The 17,277-nt window shown below is 34.9% G+C and overlaps 2 protein-coding genes and 1 non-coding gene across 4 annotated transcripts; 1 reads left to right on the plus strand and 2 right to left on the minus strand.

Annotated features, from left to right (window-relative positions):
* Positions 1-189: 189 nt before the first annotated feature.
* Positions 190-4,086, minus strand: LOC102616625 (hypothetical protein). Of its 2 annotated transcripts, none has more exons than XM_006466266.4 (6): positions 3,671-4,086; positions 3,471-3,577; positions 2,333-3,033; positions 1,572-1,884; positions 874-1,220; positions 190-764 (listed from the first exon to the last, which is right to left on the minus strand). In XM_006466266.4, exons 1-6 carry the CDS (start codon positions 3,960-3,962, stop codon positions 641-643), a joined length of 1,884 nt encoding a protein of 627 aa, XP_006466329.2. In that variant the 5' UTR covers positions 3,963-4,086; the 3' UTR covers positions 190-640. The 2 variants fall into 2 exon arrangements, with proteins under 2 accessions (XP_006466329.2, XP_006466330.2); XM_006466267.4 differs by having other exon boundaries at positions 874-1,214; positions 3,671-4,085.
* Positions 4,087-6,407: 2,321 nt separating this feature from the next.
* Positions 6,408-6,480, minus strand: TRNAR-CCU (transfer RNA arginine (anticodon CCU)). The gene has a single exon. It is a non-coding gene; the product is annotated as a tRNA-Arg (tRNA).
* Positions 6,481-12,189: 5,709 nt separating this feature from the next.
* Positions 12,190-16,282, plus strand: LOC102616332 (receptor-like cytosolic serine/threonine-protein kinase RBK1). Its single transcript, XM_006466265.4, has 8 exons — positions 12,190-12,504; positions 12,750-13,175; positions 14,087-14,344; positions 14,523-14,677; positions 14,776-14,855; positions 14,949-15,084; positions 15,374-15,523; positions 15,623-16,282. Exons 1-8 carry the CDS (start codon positions 12,492-12,494, stop codon positions 15,776-15,778), a joined length of 1,374 nt encoding a protein of 457 aa, XP_006466328.2. The 5' UTR covers positions 12,190-12,491; the 3' UTR covers positions 15,779-16,282.
* The last annotated feature ends 995 nt before the right edge of the window (positions 16,283-17,277 follow it).

Here is a 17,277-nt window from a genome sequence, read left to right on the forward strand (position 1 = left end):
CATTTAATCGATGCGATCTTGCCACTAGCGTTGCTTTTGTGGAGGTGGTCGGACAAAAGTTGACAGCCAAGTTGGATAAATAAATTCATCAAAAGTTATTAGTTATTCTTCCTTTTGCAGAATCGATTCCAATACCATATTCCATTATTCCGATTTTGAGTTGAGTACATAGCAGCAAAACCGCGGATGTACTTTCATATCTTCTTCCTTTATTCTGTGGTAATTTGACACGCTCACCAACAAATAATGGACGATGTCAAATACAAAACAAGATCGTTAGCACTACAAGTGCCCGCCGAACCGTCTGTCATCGTTACAACTCCTACTTGCATACACATCAGCCCAAGCACTTCTATTGAAAGCAAGAGATGGTCTGCCTAATGGACTCCTACACATTCCCTATAGAGTTGGTATAAAGTAAGGAATGGTCTCTCAAGAGAGTTCCCTCGAAGGGCGGTCAAGAGAATACAGGCAATCGGGGCAACATCAAACTATACATGAATCATGCATGTATATCATGGAATATATACAGACACAGTACCTCTTCTATGTTTAGTAAAAGAAGCAAACCACCCTAACAAATTTACCGAGGTCAAAATAGGCTTAGACTTGTGCACTGATGAACAGATACCCACAGCAGCTATTTACTTATCGGGGAGGTCAGCTTATTTTCTTCTGAATCGTGTTTCATCGAAGCATCTCCACCCATCAATTCCTGGAAACCATCAACCTTCACTGGTGGAGCCCTAACAACGCCCATATTCCTGCACGTTAACAAATTATTTTAGAATTCTGGTAACTAACCACCCAAGGGATGAATAATCATTCTAGCAAACACAAGTGACTTCATTCTTATTTCTAAATCTTCCTTACGGTGAATGCATTTGAGGAATTTGTACAGGTGTTGATTGCTTAAACTGATTGCTAGATTGTGCTTGGAGATTTGACATTGTATTTAGTTGTTGCTGATGGAACTGCATCTGAGATTGTTTTGCATTGCTGGCATTTAAGGCATTAGCATCCATGGGCAGTTTTGAAGAGTTTTCAGCATTCACTTGTGACATGGATCGGTCCTTGTCCATATCCATACCAGGGCGAGGGGTGGATGGCTGGCGCATCCGTGACCTTTCTAAATGTTGCTGCTGCATCTGCTGGAAAGCCAAATTTTGAGGTTGAACCATCTGCTGCATCTGCTGATGCATTTGCCTTGGCACCTGTAGCTTCAGCACATAAATTATAATTGAATATCTTTCCAACAATGTTATTGTTATATGTGGGCTAGATAGAATAAAGGAAAATCCCCCAAGACTTACCAACAAAGCAGCCATTAAATAAATCAGGAAAAAATAACACACTAGAAATTCAAACCCCAAGATCAGTTTTGACATCGATAAAATCAACTAGCCACTACAAATATAAAGCCAAGTCACTTTCATGCATATATTAATTCACAGATGTTTCACCGGCTGAAAAGGAATGATTTGTTCGTAATCAGAACAGCTTGACATGATTGTACACTACCTATAGATCATTCTACTCCTACAAAGGGAAAAAAAAAGAGATCTGGATACCTGCTGGGGTAGTTTAACTGGACTCTGTTGGTGTGACTGCAGTTGTGATTGCGCTCCATGTACTTGCTGTGGACTTTGTTGCACAAAGTTCCTAGTACCCTCCTTAACAAGCTCCTGATTTTGTTGCACAATGTTCCTAGTACCATCCTTGATGAGCTCCTGACTTTGTTGCACAACGTTTCTTGCACCATCCTTAATAAGCTCCTGACTTTGTTGCACAATGTTCCTACTACCATCCTTAATAAGCTCCTGACTTTGCTGCACGGCGTTCCTATTACCATCCTTGATAAGCTCCGCCAAAATCCCAAAATTACTAGCAAGTAAACCAGAAACATCTTAGATGACACAACAAAGCATCTAATATACATTGTATATTACTAGTAAAAGGGATAAAATGACAAACATGTGCGAAGCTGAGAGAACCATGCTAGTTACAAGAGTGCTCCATTCAAACAGAAAATAAACATAAGACACTTATCATTCACGCAACCTTATGCAAGCACATGCTTCATTCCCTTCTCTAATTTAACAACTTGTTTTCCGATTTTTACAAACAAATTTTCCAGAAATTAGTCACATGATAATATTTAAACAGGCCCTCATTAGCATAACCATGCACATTTGAATATAACATGCACTTGAATAAATGATTGCAGAAAAACAGAGTTTCCATCTTTTGATAACATTTCTTGAGAAGTGAGAAAGGAAGCAAACATTTAACAATGCCAAAAACTAATATAAAAAGAAAATTTCGAACTTACCTATGTCCAGCTGCTTGAAGAAACATCTTCAGTAGTTCAAGGGCAGAACACTGCTTCCTGTAATTATCAGAAAGAACTTTCAAGATACGGCCTAATTTACAAATATGGCTGCCAAGCATTTCAGATAACACTTCCAATGGGACTTCTGTGGCACCTTCAAAGCCCCCTCCTGTGAGCATACGGGCTATCACCTTTTGAGATATCTGTGATGCTTGCTCTTCACTGAAACATTTCTTATTGCCCTCTAAAGCACTGTTCCCATGATGTGAATTCCCTTCCTGCTCCATGCCAAGGTACTCAGGCCTAATACCAAGCCTCTCGATCATAACAGGGCTCTTGGTCATACACTGAGGCAAAGTATCAAGAACTCCATTGAACTCAATATTTTGTTTGGTTTCTTCCACAATTATTTGTGGGACTGCAATTTCGGGTACAGAGTTCAGTGTAAACATTGTTTCGGGGAAAAACACGTCACTATCAGTTGAATTAATGACATCTAGAGCAGAATTAGAATGATCATTCTGAAATGGGACACGCCTTATCTTATATTTCTCAAGATGTCTGAGGTAAGAGGACATCCCCTCAGCCGTACGTCTGTCCAATTCCCGGTCCCCTAATGACAGCTTATACTGTCTGCTAACTCTATACTTCTCAATAAACTGATCATACCATGTTTCCGGCAGTTCTTCGTTCCTAAATCTCTGCGACAGATTATCAAATTCAGACTCACAATATCTTGATCCACCACAAAAAGCAGATTTAGATTGATTTTTCAAACCAAACCAACATTGTTAGTTAACAAGAATGGGAAAAAAACACATGCACCCTTACGTAACAAATTTAAAAAAACAACTTATTGATATCAAAAAAAGAAAATTAATAAAAGAAACAAAATTCCAAATTATCCATCTCAAAATGGTGTCTTTTTGTAGATATGATATGAAAATTTCAGAAAAAAAGTATTTAAGGAAAAATTATTCCCAAAAACTCAACCAAACGATTAAAAGATTCCATCCATCTAAATTCAAAGGAAAAAGTTAACATCTATAACTTCATTTGCTGGGACAGGAAAAACTAAGTTCTAGTCATTGTTACTAATAAACAAACAAGATGTAACAGAGCCATGAAGTAATCAAACCTTGCCCGACGTCGTACTGGAAGCAGCGCTACTTTCTCGATGCTGAACTCCATCTTGTGAGCTACTTTCCAGAGTGAAGTATACATCACCGCCGTCCAGCTGCAAATCTAAACAAACAAAAGGGAAAGAAAAAAAATGATGAAATTAGATAAAATAAATAAAAATGAAATGAAAATGAATGCGACAATGCGGAGACATACAGTTGGGGTTGAGTTTCGAAACGGCAACAGAAGAAGGAGGTTGATTGGAGGGGAGAAATAGAGAGATAGTGGCTTTGTCGAACAAGAGAGCTCGTGCGCGGAGCTGGAGATGGATCTGAGCCCTGGACTTCGAGTCGTCGGTTCGCATGAAAGACTCCCAGGAGGCCGGTGTAGAGAGGGCGTGATGGAAGGTGGAATAGCAAGAATCGCCGAGCCATGTGCGCCACACGCCGCAGGACTCCAGCTTCAAAGCCAGCTGGTAGCCGCGTCCGTCGTCCCCCAACAGAGCCATTGTTCTATCGAAATCGGAGTTGAAACGGTAAGGATTCGGGTTTTTGGATTTATTAAGGGTCGGTCAGTTCAATCCGGTTCAGAATTTTTTCAAATGCTTTTGTCCATTTTTATTAACCTAATATTTGAAATTGATGTATTTTGTTGTGGAAAGGAAATTATAAATATATAATATATATTAAATAATAATTTTAATAAAATTATTATAAATATAATAAATTTTTTATCATATAAATAAAAAATTAAGTGAATATAATTTTAAAAATTATAATAAATAATAGAGTTGAGCTATTAGCACTCCTTTATTGTTCTAATAAAACACCTTTGAGATAAAATTACATTAAAGGACATTTTTTAAAAAAATTAAACCTATTATTATTTCTCTTTCCACCAATTATTTACACCACTCCTGTGAAATTTACCTTTTCTTTTTCGGTCAAAACTTTTGTATTCATCATTCATCATGTTATGCTATTGTATTAATATAATCTCTTGCTAATCTCAAGACTGGATGAATACAAATATCTTAAGAATTAGCAACCAACAAAAAGCTTTTTGAAGTCAAATACACAAATTTTTGTAAGGATATCTACAATTCACTCTTGCAAAATTGGTTCATAGATATCCAAAAATAAGAGTTTGGCTTTAAGAATTTTGAGATGTATTTGTTCTATTATTCATAATTATTTTTTTGTAGTCCTTATGAATTTAATTTTATTAAAGAAAGGAATCAAGAAGGAAAGGAACACATAAATTAAAGTTGAAAATTGTAAACTTGTAGGTTATCCTAGTCTACACGACAATAACTGCCACATAAGTAAAAATCTTTTATTTGCAACACCTCGTGAATCATGATTACCCAATTGTCAATGCACAAACATCAAGAACAATCTCTCTTTTTAAATAGTTTTCTTATAAGTCAATTATTTCCTTAAGGATTGGTTTTAAACTCTAAATTAAAATGTACATTTGATTGAAATTAAAGATGAGAAGACTAATGAAAAGAGAACGAGAAACAAGATACCTGTATTTTGGATTTTAGGAGAGAGAGTTATTTAGAATAACTGAAATAATGTTATTTTTGGAATTAAAGAGGGTGTTAATAGTTATGATAAATTTTTTAATATTATTTAATGGGATACGAGTAATAACGATGTTTTAATTAGAGATGGCAATGGGAAGGGGAGGGGAGGGGACCAATCTCCCCGTACCTATCTCCGATATTTTGCGTATGTTCCCGTCTCCGTCCCCTCCCTATCCCCGTCAAAATTATTTAAGAGAATCATCATCTACTCCCTGAATAATAACAGAGGATCCCCGAAGGTCTCCGATTCCCGAATAACTAATACATTTTTTTTGTTTTCGATTTTGAGTTAATCATATTAAAATAAAAAATTCAAATAAAAGTAAAGTTCGAAACATATCTTACATTAATATCCATTACAAAAGTCACATATATTAAATTAGTAAGTAATGCAGCATGCAAATGATACAAACTATCATGAACAAATTAATAGCCTAATACAAACTTTTCAATGGTGGCGTGAGCACTTTATAAATATGGACTATTCCATTTACAACACAATAGTTAAGTCGAAGTAAATCAATAGCAAATATTAGATTAGATTAGATATTAAAACTGTGATTTGCTGTGGGTAATTATAACATCTAAAAATAAATAAAAAAATAGATTTAAGATAAATAAAAAATAGATTTAAGATAAATAAAAAATAGATTTAAGTTTAAAATATTTAATGAATATTAAAATTAAAACAAAAGTTTTGGGCTAATAGAATCTGTCCGGTCTTTTTAATGTCCTAAATAAAATTTAGAACTTTAATTAGTTAATTAGGCTTAAATGTTTAATAATATAAATATTTTAATATTTTTTATTTTTACCAATACTTATAATTTTATAATTCAAATTTTATTATTTATTTACTAGTAATTTTAAAAAATAAAAATTAAATTAAAAATTAAAATAGGGAAATGGGTAGGGGATGGAGATTCCACCTCATCCCCGTCCCCTTCTCGAATAAGAAATTGTGTAAAAAAAAATTTACCGTCCTTTTTCTGAATAAGAAATTGGGTATGAAATTATCCTTGTACCCTCCTCGAATGGAGAAAATCCCCAAAAATATCCGTACCCGTGAGAATTTTTGTCATCCCTAATTTTAATAGGATGTAAGAGGGGTGCCAATAACTCTACTCTAAATAATATTTATTAAAATAATTTAATATTATAATTATATCTATCCAACTTCAACCGTAAACTGACCTTAAAAATAGTCCCGTGTATCCAACAAGCGGGCCACGCCTAACGAATTCAACTCCATCCAAGCATGCAGGCCGAGCCTGCCAACGCCCATCGGCGTTGGCAGTTCTCAGGTAATCTCATAGAGTCCCTTTTTTCGGGAAAAAAAAAAAGAATAAAAATAGATAAACGCGCGCCAGGTAGGGGTCGAACCTACGACCTTCTGCTTAGGAAACAGACGCTCTATCCACTGAGCTACAGGCGCTCTTTTGATGTCGTTATATCAAGAAATATAGTATTCATTGGAACTGTGAAAGCTAAGCATATAATCAACTGCATTTGATTCAGATTCAAATTCAAATTAAATCGGTTAGTATTTTCCAGTTTATTCAAATTAAATGGGCTAGGATTTTAAAAAATTATTCTTTAATAAATGAGTCTAGTTCGATTTGATTCACTGAAAAAAATAGGAGCTGAATATGAGTGTAAGCTTACTGATTCATTTATTTGTTTATTTAAAGATTTTAATTTTTATTATCTATATTGTTTATTTAAAGATTTTAATTCTTATTATCTGTATTGTGATTAGATTATAATTTAAAGTTTGAAATTTATAATTTGAATGACAATATGTTTGAAACTTTGAACATATTAAGATTTGGAGCACCTGACATGACTTTTTTTTTTTTTTTGTTGGAAACCATTGCTTATTTTTCTTACTATCCTTTTGTTTGTTTGTTTGTTTGTTTTTTGTTTTTTCCAGCATAACCCCCAATCGTTTCTTCAATACATGATGACCTTAATTCTTCTAATTATTTATCTATTTGAAAGCTCGTGTTTCGCTTTCAAATTCAGCAAATTGAAATCGTAATTATGCACTTGAGACCACTAGCTAGCGTGTTGGCGCTACTACTGGTATATTGGAGGCTTGACCCATATAACTTAGATAATGATTTTCTTACGATCTAATCATGTTTTTAGTAAATAATTTAATTGCTGATTGTTAGTTAATAAATAAAAAAATAAAAGAAGTTAAATTTTATCCATACACTACTATTAAAAGACACATGATATAAGATCTTTAAAAACTCAGTAGAGTTCAGATCAAGAAATGATCATATTTCAACTTTAAAGTCACCCTATGCATGCAGGGTGCGTTTAGCTTATTTTGACATCAACATGTGGTGAAAGTCGTAGGGTGGATTTGGGCACAATTCCTTGGTCTTGATCTTATATAAACCAAACATTTATATATCCAACGGCTCGTTTGGTATGCCGGATTGAATTGGATTAGATTGGATCGGATCGATTGGATGAAATATGATTGGATTGGATAACATTGGATTGTATATAATACTATGTTGTGTTTGGTGCAACATTGAATTAAACCATAAATAATTATATTTTGTGTTTGGTATGCACTGGTTAGTAACTCATAAAATGTCTTATATATTAATTTATCGAAATTATCTTAGATTTATTTTAAAATGACATGAAATATAATATAACTTAAATAAATAATTATTAGTGAATTTATTTTTTTTGAAAAGCAAAATCTTCCCTTAATTTTTTTTTTATATTTAACATGTTATAGTTTCTAAACTTAATAACTTATATTTTACTAAATAATATCATCATAAACCTAACAAGAATATTATCAACAATTATAATAATAGTATCAATTCATAAATTAAAAAATATATATTTATTATCTTGTGAACAATGATTGGCTAAGTTTTAACTTATATATTATCGTCCCATGCCCCTTTCGTTATAAAATTTTGATACTGTTTTGGATTAAATGGTGGGCTCCACTAATTTTATTCTATAATTACTTTTATGTACCAAACACTGCATTAGGATAATTTTAGAAATCTCATTATTTTATACTCCATCCAAACGAGCACCAAAAGCACAGCACTTGCTCCACAAGTCCAAGAACATTTGTTAATGATGTATTGCTGAATTCTTATTATTGTGATGCAAGATTTCTTATGTTTGCTGAATGTCAGTAAGCTAATCCTCTTCATATATATGTAATAAAATAAACACAAATCTGTGGGGTTGAACAACCGATACCGTTAATGCTATGCCGTTTGGCTTTTGAGCATGACTTAATTAATTAATTAACTAACCCACCCAAATTATCATCAACCCAGCAAGAATCCCATCTCTCTCTTTCTCTCGGTGGTTGTCCCACTTTGAATTCTGAGCACCAATCCATATAGATATAGGGTCACAGAATCGGACGGTGAATTACTTTCGAGGCAACACAATAACAAACAATAAAACTACTAAAACCTGTTTGTCAAAATGCTTAAACCAAGGGCTTCGGTCACGATTAAAAAGGCTGAAGAATATAAGCTCTGAACGTCGACTTCATTCTCTCGTTGACTCGTACACATCGATGGGATTCAGTTAAACGCACTCCTCTAACTGAAGTGATATTGGGTGAGGTTGGTGGCGTTTGAGTTTCGGGTTACCGAGGTTAACAATTCTCACAAAAAAAAAGTCACATAAATAACGGATTTAGTTCAACCACTTAACGACGACTACCTTCCCCAACTTGCATTATTTTAGAAGTTTAAAACATACATGCGAAAGTGACGTCCATGGAATCATCAACTCACTTCTATCTTCTTGTATATATTCCTCCTCCTATACGCATCAATATTTTATTGCGGCGTCTCTAAAGGCAATATCAAGGGCACGTTTTCTATTAAATTCAACCTTATATTCAGTGGCGGAATCATGATTTGGGGTAGGTGGGACTTCAGATGTAGTGCGAGTTAGAATTCTCGGTTGTGCCCTTGTGGTAGAGAAAGGAATTGATTTTTTTTTTTTAATCACAAGGTATTTTGGGGAGGACCCCAATTGTGGGAGACTCCTTTAAACTCGTACCATAATTTAAATTAGAAGTCTCTGCTTGAACTGAGAGGCACAAGTTCTTCCAACAAAGGCGATTTTCCTGCGACTCGAACTGAGGAACAAACCCAATCAAGTCACTTAAGAAAAAAATTGATAATGCAAGAGGAATGCGAATGTATATATACATGATGATATATAGTTTATAAATCTAGTTGTAGTCCCTCATCATTGGGCTCAATTTCTTTGAATAACGATAGATATCTTTCTCATTAATATGAGGTAGAAGCTAGCAGATTTCTTAATTAATACTCAATAGATTTTTTAATTGTATAATCTAAATAAAAATTCAAAATGAGAGAAACAAAACTTAATTATATTAGAAAGTCTGCGCATTTATAATTCAAATAAAAAATAAGAAAATAATTCAAAATAAAAAATGAGAGAAAAAAAAAATTACAAGACAGTAATGACCATAAAATTATTACTTAAACATGTTTTATAACTTATAACTTGTGCTCTTTTTTTTTTTTTCTTTTTCTTTTTTTTGGCTCGCATGCTCTGTTAAGAGTGTAACGAGAGCTAAAGTCTATATAATGATAGCACAACTAAAAACCCATACAAAATGTATTTGACAATGGCTTTTACGTATATTCTACTCAAGCGTACAATGTTAATCATTCAAGGCAGTTTATATGCTTTTTTAAATGTGGCATTTTCTTTTAGATTAAAATGAAGCTATATATATATATATGTATTTTTTAATTGTAATATTCTATCCTGAATAGATAGAATCCAAATAAAATAATAAGAACGACTTGTCTTCTATTCGAGCAGCGGATTAGAGTTGTATTTAGAGTCAAATTCGCCCCAAATGATATTTGTGGAAGAGATTAAGTAAATCTCTGATATTGGAGTCAAAATATATTAGAAAAGAAATAACGAGATAGCAGCAAGCACTATATTTTTAATCAATCATTTTAGAACAAGAGTAACTCTTACGATCGGGTGAATGCGACTCCAAGCGTAAAAGACAAATACGTCCGATCGATTAACAAGCACAAAAATAAACACACTTGATAATCTTAACAATTAATTACGGTTTGATGCGATGCCTAACTACTTCTCTCCAGTGCCTCCACCACAATGAATACTTCGCGTCAGCATACGTGCTCAAAACGTTGTCGTTGCGTGCTTCACCTTCAGGGTACATTTTTCATAATTTTGACCCAGTTAATTTCTTTTTGTTGCAATTCTTTTTTTCACTCTCTTTACTTGATTTATGATTGATTCCCGAAGGCTGGAGCCCCTTGCACATGCAAAACTGCAGCATGCATCCAACAAATGCCCTCTAATAATTATAATTATGCCGGCATGTCAGCTCAGGCAGAACTTTTGAATTGGTCACCTGCATGTCAACTGCTTGTACTGTAATTGTCATGGAACTTTGAAAATTCAGGCTGCAAAGTACGCAATTGAATGTGCGGCTGCTGGGTTGATAATCATTGATTAGAACGATATCTAAAAAAACGAGATTAATTGTAACTCTAATACAATGTTTATTAAACATGCACCACTGAACTTGAGAATTTTGTTTGATAAAGCCATTAAAAATCCCATGTTAATATATAAATTACGTGTGACGCGTTAAATAGATAAGAAGACTTTAAATCAGCAACAATTTGGAATGGATGCCTCGTGGTATCATATAATTCATAAAGAAGATTTGCAAAGAGAATAAAAAAAATAAAAAATAGTGGCCTTGTTGACCAAATCACCTTCCTGCATGCGCACATAATTGTACTTTATGATAAATCAACACGATAATACAGTAAATGGCATTAACAATTATAGAAAAAGAATTTTGGGATCGGACCACGTTTGAAATTTCAAACGAGTAGGGCCAAATTAATTAGGCTCGATCTTTTCTGCTCTTCCAAGCGCAGCAGCCCCATGATTCCGCTGATTCTCATATGCTACATCTCATTATGGTAAATTAATTGTAAAGGTAGAATCATCACTACTAAGACAAAAGAAAAAAAAAAAAAACTTACATCATCATTTGACTCCTCGGTAAGACTTATCAGCATACTAATTTATGAAATTGTTATTATGATGACCATAATATTTTTAATTATAAGCTTAATTTACTCGTCGCTTGTACTATATTTTAACACCATTATTATTAATGCGACTCCTCGGTAAGAGATTTTTTTTTTTTTTTCAAAATTGTTTTTATGATCACTATAATATGTTTTAGTTGTCAGCTTAATTACTCGTCTCATGTTCTATGTTTTGTCAGCATTATGAATGGGTGCCTTTTGACTTAAAAAAGATTCAGTCGCTTATGGTTATGTGTCGCCATTATCCTTCGTTTTGTTTTCTTATTGTATTGAAATTAGGCTTTTAATTTCTATATCAGCAGTCAGTAAAATCCAAAAAACACAATTAACCTCACGCTTTATCGTGAATCTCAAATTCGTACGAACGTGCGACAGTTAGGTTTCTTTACCAAAAACATGAAAAGGCGCACTTGTAAAATACCAGGACTACCCTTCAAGCACTTGCTATATTTTCATATCACTTGCCTATTCGTTAATGCCCTCAGCGCACCATTTAAGCGCCATTTACGGCAAAAATCACGAGCGCGAAACATCAACGGCCGCAATTTGATCAGAGGTCGCTGTCTATAAATGTTGTAAGGGATTCGGATGATAATCACATATGGATCCCTAATGTCTTTTGTTTTCCCTAAAAAGTATAACGTTATACAAATATATTTCAAATAGGTCCAAAATTTCAATCAGAATGACCAAATTACCCTTACACTGTGGTCTTTTGACTAGCGAAATAAGATTAACAGAAAAAACTGAAAGTGAATAACAGAGTGAACAATGGAGGGTATTTCAGTTATTCAACAAAAAAGGGTTAGTTAGGAACCTGTTATATAGACATGGAAAAAATAAGTCCTTATTTGAGACGGGATAGGATATTAGGGAGTCGTATGTTATTGCGACAAAATTCAAATTTCGAAGATCTTTATTGGGATGAAATTTAACTTTTTTACAGACAAGAAGGTGTATAAATATAGCAAATATATTCCAAGGTGGATTTAGGTTTGCTTAGTGCTTCCAATTTAGAATACCCGCCTTTCAAGATATACCAAAATTTTAAGAGGCTCCCTCTCTCCCTTTTTCTCTCTGTGTAACAAAAATTTCACTTGGAATTGTTCCTTCTTCCCTGTAACTCTTCTTCTATCTTTTCTTTTCTCCAATGAACAGAAAAGCATGTAGATGAAGAGTTACAGAGCTTGTTTACCCAAGCCTTTACGTTTTGTAGGTTCTCAGCCTTTTTCATAGTTTTAGAATATAATATATTCATTCAAAGGCTCAGAAACAGAACTTGGATAATATGGCTGTTCAGGGTAAGTTTCTCAGTATTTCAATTACTTCTTTTTCATTTGTGATTACTCATTTGAAATGGGTTTTAATGTTTTGGCCTAATACTAGCGCTATTTATTTTGGCTGTGTTTCTGAAATGGATTTCATTCGGTTTTCAATAAGAAAGAAGACAGCTTTCAGTTCTCGCATAAAAATCAAATTGTCCTTTTTAATTCAATCTTCTATTTTTATATATAAAAAAATATTAATTTCTGGGCAATAAACGTAGAGACGGGAGTGGTGGAGGCGCAAGTTGAAAAAAATGAGAAGGAGAAAATACCGGGTACTGATTCGCCAAGAGGAGTTTTAGAGATTCCTGTAACGGGAACAGATTCTGATAGTAGCAGCGGCAGCTGCGGCTCTTCCTCTTCGCCGGAGAAATCGACGCCTCAAAGAGCAGTGAACCGTGAGAGTGGCGGTTGGAAAAGCATGATTGATTCAATTAAAAAGAAGTCTGTTGTCAGAAGGTTCTCTGTCATTCCTTTGCTGACAAATTATGAGCTTACAAAGAAGAATCTTTGGAAGAAATTGGGTCGGCTTCAAATTCCTGAGGATGATGATGCTGATGATGGTGGTAGCGTACCTATTGTTAGGCATTCATGGAAAAATTTTGATTTTGCTGAACTTGCTGCTGCTACTGATAATTTCAATTCCGGTGAGTTATGAACATCTTTGCTATTAGCAGTTTCTTATTCCAATACTTGGGAATTTCCTATTTGCTGTTAAGGACCTACCGAAATACCCCGGGCCCCACGCTTTTGCAATATTGACTTCTTATTATCTTGGCTGCTTCATGTTTCAATCTAGTCATCAGCAATTGACCCTGTTGGGAATAAGATTCAAATAGTTAGGACTGCGGTTAAAGCACTTCCGTCAGTCATCAGCTTATGTAGAAAAGATTTTTATTTTGCTTACAAACGAATTCAACTCTTTCGTGTGTGTTTTACATGGCCTGAACTCATCTAGTGAACGCAAGTCAATTGTGCGTGCTCTTGACCTGGACCGGTTGCATAGCAAGTAGGTTTTTATATTAAATGGTAGAGGATTTTCATTGGTTAATTGACCATGAAGTCAAACAGGCCCGCTTTTGTCCTGCAAAGATTTATCAATCCTTTTATACTTTTAATTCAACTTCATTTTAGTATTTCTAATTGATTTTTCTAATTCATACAACTTATCTGCAGAGGGGCGGCTACCTTTTCGATTAAATAAAATTTAGCCGAATTATTTGAAACTTATTATCTAAAAGCTTTAACAAAACATACAGTCTCAATGGTAAATAGAGCAGTACTGAAGAAACAAGTTAAAAAAAAAGGTAAGATGGGACCAGCCTCTTGACCACCCTTGGCATAAAGTCTCCTCTAACTCCCAGTTGAAATGGTTGAAAATATAGGGCGGTGTTCTCTGTTACCGGTGAAATACAGGGGATTTTATCAATGTCTTAATCCATATAATTGCCCCATATCAAGTTTCTTGACTTATTAAATCAATTTTACTGTGCATCTCACATCTTCTTGGATTAATTGAAAGATGTGATAGTTCTAATCATGCATCACACTTTTGTAGAAAACTTGATCGGGAAAGGTGGTCATGCAGAAGTATATAAAGGGTGCCTACCTGATGGTGAAGTTGTAGCGGTAAAGAAGATAATAAAGAATGCGAAGGAAGATGAGGAAAGAATCAGCGATTTCTTGTCAGAGCTTGGGATCGTAGCACATATAAACCACCCAAATGCAGCTAAATTGATTGGGTTCAGCACTGAGAATGGTTTTCACCTTGTCCTCCAGTTTCTACCGCACGGCAGCCTTTCTTCTTTGCTTTTTGGTGACATTTCTGTTTCTCTAACTATATTCTCTATGTTATTTACTCATTTGGATGCAATTTAATTTTCTTACAATTGCTCATGGTGTCCAAAAGAAGGAATGCTAAAATGCTGGTAGGATAGCTTTTATTGAAATAATGTATATTCATTTGACTGATGAGCAGATATTCGATATTGCAGGTTCAACAGAGTGTCTAGAATGGACGATAAGGTATAAGATAGCTTTAGGGATAGCAGAAGGACTACAGTATCTCCATCATGACTGTCACAGGCGCATTATTCACAGAGACATCAAAGCTTCTAACATATTGCTTTCCGAAGATTATGAAGCTCAGGTTTTCTTAAGCACCAATTGTTAAAAACCTTTACTGTAAACATTTTAGTGTTTAGTTTTTATGTGCATGACCATCTGATGTTTATCCATGATGAACAGATTTCTGATTTTGGACTGGCAAAATGGCTTCCAGATAATTGGTCTCACCACATTGTCTTCCCAATTGAAGGAACATTTGGGTTGGGCCTGCAACTCCAATGAGTTTTCAAGAGCATGTATTGTCTTTTGAAAACTTTGAATATCGAGCTCACACATTTAAGTTGTGCTTGCAGATATTTGTCTCCTGAATATTTTATGCATGGAATTGTCGATGAAAAAACTGATGTATTTGCATTTGGGGTTTTACTGCTGGAGCTGATAACAGGCCGTCGTGCTGTTGATTCACGTCGACAAAGCCTTGTAATATGGGTATGCCTCAACTTTTAAATCTGACACGTTTTTATGGAAACCTTCATAAACATTAACGAGTATATCAATCTATTATGACAAACTATAAACATTATTGTCCATTCATTAGCCTTGACAAGTTTATTTGTTAATCTGAGCTGGAATTTATGAAGCTTGAGTATATCCCCCTCAATCTTAGCTGATATGCACTACGTCTTAACAATTTTACTTCAATATATAGCAATATTCATGAAATTTGTAGGTTAGCATATTTGAGAAAGCTGATGGCAGCTCATCCTTTTATGCACAGGCAAAACCGCTGCTACAGACAAGCAATTTTAAAGAATTAGTAGATCCTCGACTGGCAGATGCTTATGATCTTGCAGAAATGAAACGTGCGATGCTTACGGCTTCAGTGTGCATACACCACTTGTCTACAATGCGTCCACAGATGACAAGGGTATGAGCGTTAGGACAATTTCTTTTTCTTTTTCTTTTTTAACTGTTGTGCTTTCGACATTAACAACTGTAACAATGGAAATTTTTGATGTTTTGGCAGGTTTTGCAGCTGTTGAGAGGTGAGGGTGGACAGACAGATTTAAAGCCGAAGCCAAGTGCAAGAAGAACAGTCATTTTAGATGGTTCTGATGAAGAGTATAGCAGTACTTGCTACCTCAAGGACCTCAATCGTCATATGCAACTTGCTTTGGAATAAGCACTTATTCAATCAGTGCTTTTGATGCTTCTATAGAATTTTTCTGTTTGAGAAAATTCAAGATTGGAATATGAACCCTGCGGTGTGCCAATCTCTTTGTACAGCTGAAACCATTGTCTTTTTTTTTTTTTTTTTAAACCCAAAATCAAGAGTTTTATGCCACAAAATCAAAAATTTTAAAAAAATGAAAAAAAATTAAACCAAATGAAAAAGTGAAAAAAAAAACTTTTTTTTTTAAATTATTATATGGAGAAGAAAACAGGAATTGAAAGCTGTTTGGTCGTCCTACTGAAATTCGCACGAGCAGGAAATCTATTCCCAAGTACTCTGTTTTGTTGCGTATGGCTTATGAGGTTGCAGTGGACAAATTAACTTGGAGCAATTAAAATCTCTAGCAATATGTGTTTGCTCATATCTATTAGATGGCTAGAAAATCGATTGTATAATTCGATGGCTACAATTAATGCTTCGTTTGTGAATATCCGGGATGTGAGAGCTTTTATACATGATGTGTGTATGCATCGCGGATTCGCGGTCTTCTGATGATAAAGCCTTTGTTTAGTTAGCGAGGACTGAGCTATGTTCTTGTCGTTTGTTGAACAGGCATAAAAATTCAAATGCCGTGATTTGTCTAGCTAGTAGTACAATTTTGGCTGGATTTGGAATCTGTTTGTTAGTTAGTAGCAGGGTAGCGGAGAGGAGAAAGCTGTTAAACTTAAGCTAATGAGTTCCCCGAGAAGAGAAGCACAAAATGAAAATGGCAACGGAAATAATAATAATTCAAGTTGCTCCCTTGAGTTTTAACTTTGGCAGTCTCTTACTCCATGCACTGTTACGTCTCCTTTCCAAACTTCGAACCATAGACCTAAACTACGGTTCAAGCCTCCCGCTCTTGTCTCGAGCCAAATCCACTCATGACAAACACGAGTCCGAATCCAAAGCTAAGCTCGCCTCATTCGAAGCTCAAACGGCAGTTGAAGTCGCCGGACCTGGCGTTCAATCCGCCGCTTGTGAAGTCACTCGGCGGCAAGGAGCTTGGGGAGTTGTTGGCTAGGAGAGCTGAGTTTTAATAGAAGAAGACGATTTGACTCAACCATAGAGGCGATTCTACTGAGTTGTGGTGAGCGTCACTGCACAGCCTCAGCGCTTTGTTTGTTGAGTCAGTGCAACGAACACATGGGGCATGGGCTTCAGAGAAGAGTCGCCAAAGAGGAAGGCTTTATTACAGCAGTACAGCTGGTGCCTCGTAAAGGATTGGAACCCATTGTTCATGGGCTTCCAATCGTGGCCTATTTATAATAAATTCAGCTTCTAACTGTTTTTGTAGCAAATTTCAAATATGTTATCGCAATTTATAGCATGCTCGTATGATAAACCAACAGTTCGAGTACATTATCATATATACACTTTTAATCATATTGGATCGTGCAAATTGCGATTGTGAGCGCTGGCATTTGAACACCAAGAAAACAATACTGGCGTTTCAATCTTAGTGATAT

Source organism: Citrus sinensis, chromosome 7 (assembly GCF_022201045.2).
Source record: "Citrus sinensis cultivar Valencia sweet orange chromosome 7, DVS_A1.0, whole genome shotgun sequence".
In the NCBI taxonomy this organism is placed as follows: Eukaryota; Viridiplantae; Streptophyta; class Magnoliopsida; order Sapindales; family Rutaceae; genus Citrus; species Citrus sinensis.

Bases quoted from the DNA above. Each gene is read 5' to 3' on its own strand.
- LOC102616332 (XM_006466265.4), top strand. The intron at 14,678-14,775 runs GTTTTCTTAAGC...CATGATGAACAG, and splicing joins CCGAAGATTATGAAGCTCAG to ATTTCTGATTTTGGACTGGC. The intron at 15,085-15,373 runs GTATGCCTCAAC...TTTTATGCACAG, and splicing joins GACAAAGCCTTGTAATATGG to GCAAAACCGCTGCTACAGAC.
- LOC102616625 (XM_006466266.4), bottom strand. From the start codon at position 3,962: ATGGCTCTGTTGGGGGACGACGGACGCGGCTACCAGCTGGCTTTGAAG. The intron at 1,221-1,571 runs GTATCCAGATCT...TATGTGCTGAAG, and splicing joins CAGTTAAACTACCCCAGCAG to CTACAGGTGCCAAGGCAAAT. The intron at 765-873 runs GTAAGGAAGATT...GTTAACGTGCAG, and splicing joins ATTCCTCAAATGCATTCACC to GAATATGGGCGTTGTTAGGG.